This window comes from Phaethon lepturus, unplaced genomic scaffold (genome assembly GCF_000687285.1).
Source record: "Phaethon lepturus isolate BGI_N335 unplaced genomic scaffold, ASM68728v1 scaffold39702, whole genome shotgun sequence".
NCBI lineage: Eukaryota > Metazoa > Chordata > Aves > Phaethontiformes > Phaethontidae > Phaethon > Phaethon lepturus.
In genome coordinates, this window is record NW_010521946.1 from 16,642 (window position 1) to 25,521 (window position 8,880).

General features: G+C 50.8%; 1 protein-coding gene across 3 annotated transcripts in view; it reads left to right on the plus strand.

Annotated features, from left to right (window-relative positions):
- WDTC1 (WD and tetratricopeptide repeats 1) overlaps positions 1–1,159 on the plus strand; it is a 17,420-nt gene extending 16,261 nt beyond the window's left edge. For all 3 annotated transcript variants that reach the window (XM_010281677.1, XM_010281679.1, XM_010281678.1), the window contains exons 14-15: positions 210–402; positions 551–1,159. In XM_010281677.1, coding sequence (XP_010279979.1) covers positions 210–402; positions 551–748 — 391 coding nt within the window. In that variant the 3' untranslated portion in view covers positions 749–1,159. The remainder of the gene's footprint in view (positions 1–209; positions 403–550) is intronic.
- Positions 1,160–8,880: the final 7,721 nt, after the last annotated feature.

Consider the following 8,880-nt stretch of genomic DNA (forward strand, 5'->3'; position numbering starts at 1 on the left):
AGTTGGGCTAGCATTTCAGAAAAGCCATTTGGGATTGAAAACATGAATCCTGGGGATGGAGGGCACCAACACAGAAAGCTTTATCTGGATCCATAAGCGTGAGGGGTGGCAGCCTGCTGATTGTAGAAGCCAACTGAGATTCTCATGTCTGCTAGAGACTAGCTTTGGCTCTGAGCTGTGATCTCCAGTCTCTGCTCCTCTCACCCTAGCAATGCACAGTACATAGTCAGTGGGTCAGATGACGGCTCCTTCTTCATCTGGGAGAAAGAAACCACCAACCTTGTTAGAGTGCTGCAGGGAGACGAGTCGATTGTGAATTGTCTCCAGCCTCATCCCAGTTACTGCTTCCTGGCTACCAGCGGCATTGACCCAGTTGTACGACTGTGGAATCCTAGGCCAGAGGTAAGAGCCACAGTAAAAGACAGTCTTGATGAGATGTAACGTGCCCCGGTTTTTCCTACTGGGATCTCTTGAGAGTTGCAGCAGCAATAACAGCCCCTCTTTGGTCCTAACGCTGCCTTGCTGAGTTCTCTCCCTTCATGTCTTGCAGAGTGAAACCCTTAATGGCCGCGTGGTAGTAGACATGGAAGGTGCTTCCCAAGCTAACCAGAGACGAATGAATGCAGACCCGCTGGAGGTGATGTTGCTGAACATGGGCTACCGGATTACAGGACTGACCAGTGGTGGGGCTGGAGGCTCAGATGATGAAGACAGCTCAGAGGGGCAAGTCCAGTGCCGGCCCAGCTAAAACAGAACTGCCTCTCCTTCCTCGTAATTGTTTGGCTGAAAGGGAACCTAGTTTCCTTGGTCCTGAACTTTCTCTGATGAATGACTGCACTGGTTCGCACTATGCACAGAGTAGGACAAGCTGGCAGGGGCAGGAGCTGTCTCTTTAAACCATCGCCACCACCTCCTCCTTCTCCCGTTACGCTACTGAGCAGCATGGCAGTGCAGTCCGGGGGTTTGCCTTTAGTGGAATTTAGTCCCAACAGGGGTCTTTGAGTTGTCTGTAAGCAGTGTAAGCTGGTGATTTTTTTTTTTTTTTCCCCAGAGCTGCTGTATGATCTGGTACAGGGGGATGTTGCCTGCATTCATGCATTTGCAGAGGGGGTGTTAAATTCCTGAATAAAATACAAACCTAGGGCAGGGGTTATGGAATTAATTTACTGCAGTGATCTTGGTCTTGAAAGCTTGACTCTGCTTTTGTGCCTGTCTAAAGGCCCCTGGTTTAGGGTTGTTGGCCATGAAACACCTGTTTTGTCCCATAACTTCTTTCTTCTGGCTTCCATCTCTTAACACGTTGTCACCAGATGTGGCTGTGTTGTATTAAGGACTGGATATTGCCTGTCTTGTCCCTGGGCATCTGTCTTAGTTGGTGAATCAGTGAAGGCACTGAGTGTGTGCAGCTCAACAGAGCAGGATGAGCTTGCCCAGCTCTGATGCTTTCTTCTGTGGTCTAACCCATGGAGAAAGATGACAGCAATGGGAGCAGGTTTGATCGGAGGCCTAGGACTCTCGTAGCTAAAGCTACTGAGGAAAGGGGTTGGTAACGGCGCTCTTTCAGAGCTTCTCTCTCTGTTGCCCAGAATGTGTGTAGCTGTATTCACCTTCTCCTCTCCATGTCACTTGTGCTGGAGCTGAGAACATTGCCACCATGTATGTGTTGCAGCCAATGTTTCGAGCTTTTAGACAGCAGCATTTTTGTGCAGCCAGCTGCTCTGTCTTGGCCAAGGTGGGCCTCCTCCGCCTCATTGTTGGTGTAACATCTGATGGATTAGTGGTCCTCTCAGGAACCCTCCCTCCTCTTCCTGTTCTCCACATGCTGGCTGCAAAGCCAGGAGTACACCTAGAAATGCAGCCCTGTACTTCCATTCCTCCCCCTCTCATGTAACATGCAGCCCCATTTCCCCCTCTTGCAGTTGCCAACACTAAATATCAACTAGATCTTACACAGCTGTGCTACAACCGAATCCGAAGAGGTTGTTTTTTCTAGGACTATCAACTAAGACCAAAGAGCCCCTGGAGATCTTAACTGCTCTGCGCTGTCTCGTATCTCTTACTGCTGAAGGTCTGAACATGCTAGCCTTGGTCCCAGGGGTGTGAGATGTGTGTCTGGGAGCGTGTGCGCATGTGTGTATGCTGCATTAAGGCTGTTCTTCCATGTGGTGCAATCCCTGGTCTTCCTGTTCCTGCTGTGGAAAGATGAGAGGCCTCCCTTTCCTTCTCTGGCTGCTTCTGGCTGCCAGGCGTTGGTGAGAGAGACTGCGCAGTGCTGACTGATCAAGGTAACTGGCTTCCTCTCCCTTCCAGAACAGTCTTTATGAGATGAGTGAGCCTTGTGCAGGAGGGAGAGAGGTCACAGAGGCTCGTAGCTGGCAGCGTCTCTCCAAGGACACCGTTCCCTGCACAGAGATCCCCCGCGCCCCCCTTGCAATCGCAGTGGAGCTGTCTGGGATCTGATCTCTGCCCCTCAGACGAAGATGTCCATCTGCTCTTTCACGTGTGGGTGAAACCGAGCCTTAGCGGACCCCAGTCTTGTGGGAGCACGCCCCTCACCACCCAGAAACGACCGGCTGCCCTTGTGCTCTGCTGAGCTGCGATGGCAGACGCGCCCTCCGTCTTCTGCTGAAGCAGAGTTCTCCTGGGACAGATTGTCACTTGGCTGCTGAGGGCACGTTTGCTTGTTTTCACGCAGTACCGGCGCGGTAGATGTGACTGCTTGCTCAGTTTACCTGTTTGGTTCTGTACAAGCTCCCCCACCCCAGGTGTACCCCACTCTTCAAAACCCAGAGGCAACAGAAAATTCTTCTCACTTGGGTGGCTTTTTGACATGGTCTGGCCTTTTCTTTTTTTGCTTAAGGCTTTCCTACTAGATGCATCCTCTTTTTTTCCCCCTTTATCCTCCCACTCAAACTTTTTTTTCAGCTTTCAGTAGACAATGCCTGCAGACTTTGATTTTTAAACTGAGAGACTGAGATGGAAAGCTCTGAAAAGAACAGACCTCTCCCTCCCCATTCACCTTTTGCTGTGGCAGCTATTTTTTGTTGTTTTTACCCTTGTGAGACAGTGCAGCTCTTTTACCTGCCGGTTGCAGTGTGAACGCTACAAGATTCCCTGCCTCTGCAGTGGATTGCTTTTTTAATGGCTGCTTTGGTTAAAAAAAGATAAATAATAATGGGAGAGAAGGGGAGAGAAAAATCTTTCTGCCTCTAGCCCCTTTTCCCCTTGTCGTGGGCAGATTACCTGCTTTGTCGCTTGTTAATGAGGAATTTGTATTTATTGGTGAAGGAAAAAACATGCTGGGGAAGTAGGGAGAAGATGTTGCTTTATTGACCTCTGCTGTTTACTTCAACCCTCTCTTTGGGAAAGCTTCTTCCTGCTCTTTCTGGTTAACTCTTTCTAGCCTGGGATATGCAGGGATGCCTCCTATATTTTTGTATTCTAGCAATGGGCTTTCCGTTAGGAGACTCTAGGATTCTCTTAGTGTTACAATGACCATTGCTTCTTGCTTTTTCAAGTACTAAAGATGATCATCTCGTGAACTTTGCCCCTGCAGTTGTAGAGGTAACACACAAGCCTTACTGCCCTCATTAGAAGGAGCAGAAAACTTGTTTCTCTGGTCCCTGGAAGAGAAAGGGTTAAGCAATTAAACAATTCTTTGTTCTAGTTCTTTCTTGGTGTCATTTTGTTTGGGGGATTATTCTGGCTTTGTTCTACCTTTCTCCTCTATGGAGGTGGACAAGGGTGGGTGGAGGGTGGCCTGGTTGGGCTGGATGTTGTCTGTTCAACAGTGCTGCTTCGTGGAGAATAGCGGCCCCAGTAAACTTGAGTGGGAAGGGGGCTGGTGAGCCTGAAACATGGCTTGTAAGCCGTGGTGGCTGCTGACTTAGTGCTGATGTTAGCTTATCCAGGTGTGGGAGCTCGGATCTGTCGGTGGAGTGAGGGCCGGGGCTGTGCTCAGGACCAGCGTCCACCTCCGGCTTGGTTTAGAGCTAAAGCTGCAAACGTTGGGGCAAGGATGAGAACAGCTGCCTGGGGCTTGCTGGGGAAGAGGGAAGCGACGCATACATCCTGCAGAAAGATTAGTGCTCCTGTACTGGAGTTAATTTGTCTGAGTCATGTTTTGTCAGGGTGGGGGGTAAAATTGGTAAAATCAGTAAAATCCTTGCTGAGTCCCTGCTGAAGCCAAGAGTTGGGGGCGGGGGGCACAAAAAGCTGAGTGGGGAAAGTTAGCCCATCCTTACCTTTTACCTCTTCTTAAATAGCCTCTTGCCATGAAGAGCAGAGCCCTGGTGGCTTAGGCTGTGGGGCAGACCCACGGTCACCTGCCTGAGTCACCATGTTACTGACTGATCTGAGATGTTTCCGCTGTCAGAAACAACGCACTTACTGCCTTAAAGTGTCTCGCACTCAGCGTGGTGTGTTGGACATCAACATTGAGACCCAGAGATGATCCCTTGCTAAAGGATACCACAAACTCACTTTCTCCTCTGGGCTCCTGCTGCAAAACCTCCCCAAATACTTTCCTGCCCTCCAAGCTGCAGAATCCCAGGCCTTAAGTAAGAGTTAGAAAACCAGTCGGCTATTTTCAGAATCCGTTTGAACTCTTCTCTTAAAAATTCCCGTTGGACACCTTTCAGCTGAAGACCTTTTTGAGGCCTCTTCATTTTAAATCGTGATATAAATTATCGCTTTAAAAGACAGCTCTGCTTTAAACAAAACAATGTGCATCCACAGCTGGAATTGGCAATCAACTAATTAGGTCAGATCTTGGACTGAATGGTTGGACAAAGAGGAAGCGTGGAAGGGGAAGCCGAGTGATTGAATCATGGGTGAAAATGGCTAGAAGGACCCAGAAAATGAGTTTATTTGTAATTTGGGTAAGGGAATTGGGTTGAGGAAGGAGAGGAGTAACATGCTCTGGGATGTGGGGAGAGGAACAATCACAGCCCTACTGATGAGTTCACTTTTCTCTGACGTAACTGTTCACAGTGCCAGGAACAGATCTGCAAAGGGCTCAAGATGGCTCCTGTCTCTGAGCAAAATGGGAGCAGGATGGCAGAAAACTGCCTGCTGTTGTTGCAGTGAGGAATTCAGTCCTCTGCCTGCTGTGCTCCTCGTCGCTTGTTCAGGCCTTGCTGCCGCAGGAGCTGAGACTGATCAAGAACCCCTCCGGGGCTGGCAAGGAGAGAAGGTGGGCTTTTTTTGTGGATTTCATAGCTGAGAAATCATCACGACCTGCACTTGGCTCTTTGAGCACTTCCACCTTGTGCCCCTTGTCCCTGAGAAACTGGTGGCTTTTCCTTTAAACATAAAAGTTGCCCTGTGGATTGGCTGTGTCAGTTGGAGAGGGAGAGAGGAGGAAATGCAGCTTTCAAGTGACAGGGAAACAGAAAAGACCTGAAAGTTAAAGCTGAGGGGTGAGATGGCTTAGGGGCATGCTTTTGGGGTGGGTGGCTGAGCCTGCGTATGTTCTCGCGCTTGTGAGTAGCACCATCATCAATACAAATGAGAGTGACGTTTCTGGTTCACGCTGAGCGATTAGAGGCTGTCAGATTGCAGCAGGCACAGACCACAGGAAAGGAACAACAAAAACGCAAAGCCACCCACCCCAGCATCACCTCCAGGGCGAGGGAAGGACGCCTTGGTGTCCTCCATCAGCCTGTGGCTCGGTGACATTTTAAATAGACTCCCGCACGCGGTGTTGCCTGCTGCTGCCTCGGTTGTCAATGTCAGAAGGGGGAGGGGATCTCTTCCTTGAGTGGTTTGGTTCTGGCAGTCCCTGTAATGTTTGAGCTGTCACAACAGGGAAGGTTCCCAAGGAAGCCGCTTACTGAACAAGAGCTGGCTGGGTGCCTGCTTCTTTCAGGCTCAGAGATGAGCCGGGGTAGAAAGGGGAGGTAACCGAATCCCTTCCAGGCCGAGCTCCAGCGATAGCCACGGTGCCGTGCGCTTGGACAAACCCAAACTGGTGCGTGGGCTGGGCCGCTCCTTCCCGGAGCGGACGCGCTCTCCTCTCGGAAGGGCTCCGCGTCTCCAGGGTGCGAGTGACGCGCTGGCACTTGCGGCAAGTAGGCGAAGATCGTTGTCCCGAGGACGGTTTGGGCCGACGGGAGGTAGAGCTGCTTCCTTGCTGACCACGGGAGAGAGGAGCCAGCGGTGGCAAGTCGCTGGCAGAAGTGGGAGTGAAACCTTTTGTTCCGTGTCAAATGAGAGATCGCAAAACCAACGATGGCAGTATTCCTGCTTTGTACATCGATCCAGTATTGTCGTCAGGCAAGATAGCTGCAATAAAAAGCCCGGCCTTTAATTTTATGCATGGAGAACTTCTTACCTGCTCTCCCCCCCCACCCCCAGTTTCCCCCCCGCAGTTTCTTTTCCAACTGCAGCTATTTTTCCCTGCTGACTTCAGGTGTTTTGTATTCTGCTTAGATCAATAGCAGTAGAACAGCAGCAGCTTTCCAGTTGTCACTAGGAAGACCCTGCTGTCAGCTACAGCTCACCCGTTTTCTGCCAGTGCGGTAGTGGGGCTGGAGAGCCCTTCTGCTTGCCTGACAAACACAAAAGAAAGCTATGCAGTACAGAAGTGCTGTATTGATTTGTAAATTTTTTTTTTTTTTTAAATCCAGCCTGGGGAAAAGGGTGTTCTTCCCGTGCTCCAGCAGCTGGGTTTGCCTTCCTGCACTTGGTTTAAGAGGGAATAAATGGGGCTGTCTGAAATGCCCCCTGCCCACGCGGGAGGGGAGGCTGTGGGGCGGCACGGTGGGGAGACACGACCTGCTGAGGCTGTCGGCGGCGTCCTTGCTGCGTGGCTTTGCCAAGGGAGCTGGTCCCTGGTGATATGCTGCTTAGCAGCCTCCGAGACACAAGCAGGAAGAGTAAATCCATTGCCTAATCCGACAAACGCGCCAGGACCACATTAGCTGATGTGAACATTGGCCCTTATTCATAGATTTTAACAATCTCTGATATTTATGTTAGCCTGGAGCAAATCAATGCAAGCATTTTTCTTCATCGAACAAAAAGTGTTTGCTGAAACACATACAACCTTTGTGCGCATCTTCCATCCGAAGTGCCAAAATAGGAAGTGTCTTTTAGAAACCAAAGCACCAGGCATGGCTTTGCTCTCAAGGATGTCTGTATTTCCTCGGCTTTCTCTCTTTTGGAACCGGTCTATTTTGTGAATTCCCTCACCATCAGGTTCCGAGGAGCACGGTCTCAGGGTCTTGATCAACTCTGACGCAGCGACAGGTCGAGCTGAGGCGATGCCCGTGCTGCAGCTTGACGTGAGCTGCTCTGTGTGCGCGCCTTGGTGGATGGCCCTGCTGCCATCCAGATGCCTCTGAAGCAGCCCTCCATCTTGGAGAGGCTGTCCTAAAACATGGTCTAGACTAGGAAATAAGGCGGGTCGGTAGATGATCTCTTGAGGGCTCAGTAGAGGTGAGGAAATGTAGCCTTCAGTGCATGACTAAGCTAGTTGAGTTGAAGCCTGAGTACTCACGTGCTGAGTTAGCGTGTATCGAGGGTGGGTAGGCCGCCTTTAAACTAGACTGTTAGCCAATGCTCTGTACTGCCGTACCGGCAGCTCCAAACTGGTGTCCCCTCTCACGTGTCTCCGCTGTGGGCAGAGGTTACGGATCTCCTGGGCTTTCAAGCTGGAAGGTTCACTGGTCTAAAATTCAGTGAGCATGTAAGTGCTGTTCTGTCCCCAGAACAGAATATATTGGCAAGTTAAGTTTGGAAGACTGGCCTCAGCTTATTTATTGAGCAAAGTCAGGTAATGGAAAGCAGAACGCATAAAGTAGAGATAAGAAAAGTCTTTGATGAAGGAGAGAAATTTCACTAAAAAGTTGGGGCCGTTATGTGGAAGCTGTAAGTTTGTGACGACTGTTGGGAACATGGCTCTGGCAATTAACAGGGTTTGCTAATAACAAAAACCAGCACCTTCTGTGAGCAGAGTGCTTGGTTCTGTGTTGCCTCCACTCAGCGTGCTGGGGCTACGTGGGCGGAGGAACCCGACCACGTGTAGGAAGGGGCCAAGACTGTTTTATTAGCAAAACCCTTTGACATTTTGCTGTGTGACTTGAAAGGAAATGCAGCTCAAGGTCTCCATGTGAGGAGGAAACGAGCTTCTTCCAAGGAAAGCATGGAAGGCTGCAAAGAGGAGAGTGGGGTCTGGATGCTCGGCAGCTCTCCTGCAGAACATCCCCATCCTGGGTCTGCTGGGCTGGGGCAAGCCCTGTCTTCCCTGTTCTTCCCACTAGTTCAGTGAGTTGTCGCTCTGTATTTTGCCGAGTGTGTTGTGGTGGGTGGAAATCTGGAATAAACATATTTCTTCTTCAGCTTTCTCGTGTAGTTTGAATTAAACCTCCTAATAAAGCAATTGTTATTTTTCTAATCCAATTCTCCATTTGTAAATGCTTCCCTTGCCGTACCTCAACCACCTCCTCTCTCAGGAGAGGCTTGCAGTGATGCTTATTTCTGCTTTTGTGCTTTCCTGAGGGGTGTCGTCTCCCCGGCAGGTCCTGGGGATGACTCTTCCAGCTTCTGATCTTCAGCTCAGCTCTCTGCTGAGCTTCCTGTGCCAGATCTGCACAAGGTAGGTGCCAGGGGTGAAGGTAACTGCCTGGAGGAGCTTCGCCAGAGCAGACAGCCCCCGCAGTGAAACAAACCCTGGCCCTTCCGCGCTACACGAAGCCGCTGAAGTCCCGGGGGGAAGCGCGAAGCGAAGCCCTCCGTGGGCGTAGGTTGCAGCGAGCCAACGCTTGATCAAGCAGCAGCCGCGAGGCCGTGGGCTACCCGGGCCGGCCTGCCAGGTGGGTGAGCCCCAGCGTTCCCTCCGGTCCCTCCCCTTCCCGCCCGGATCTCCCTCCCCAAAAC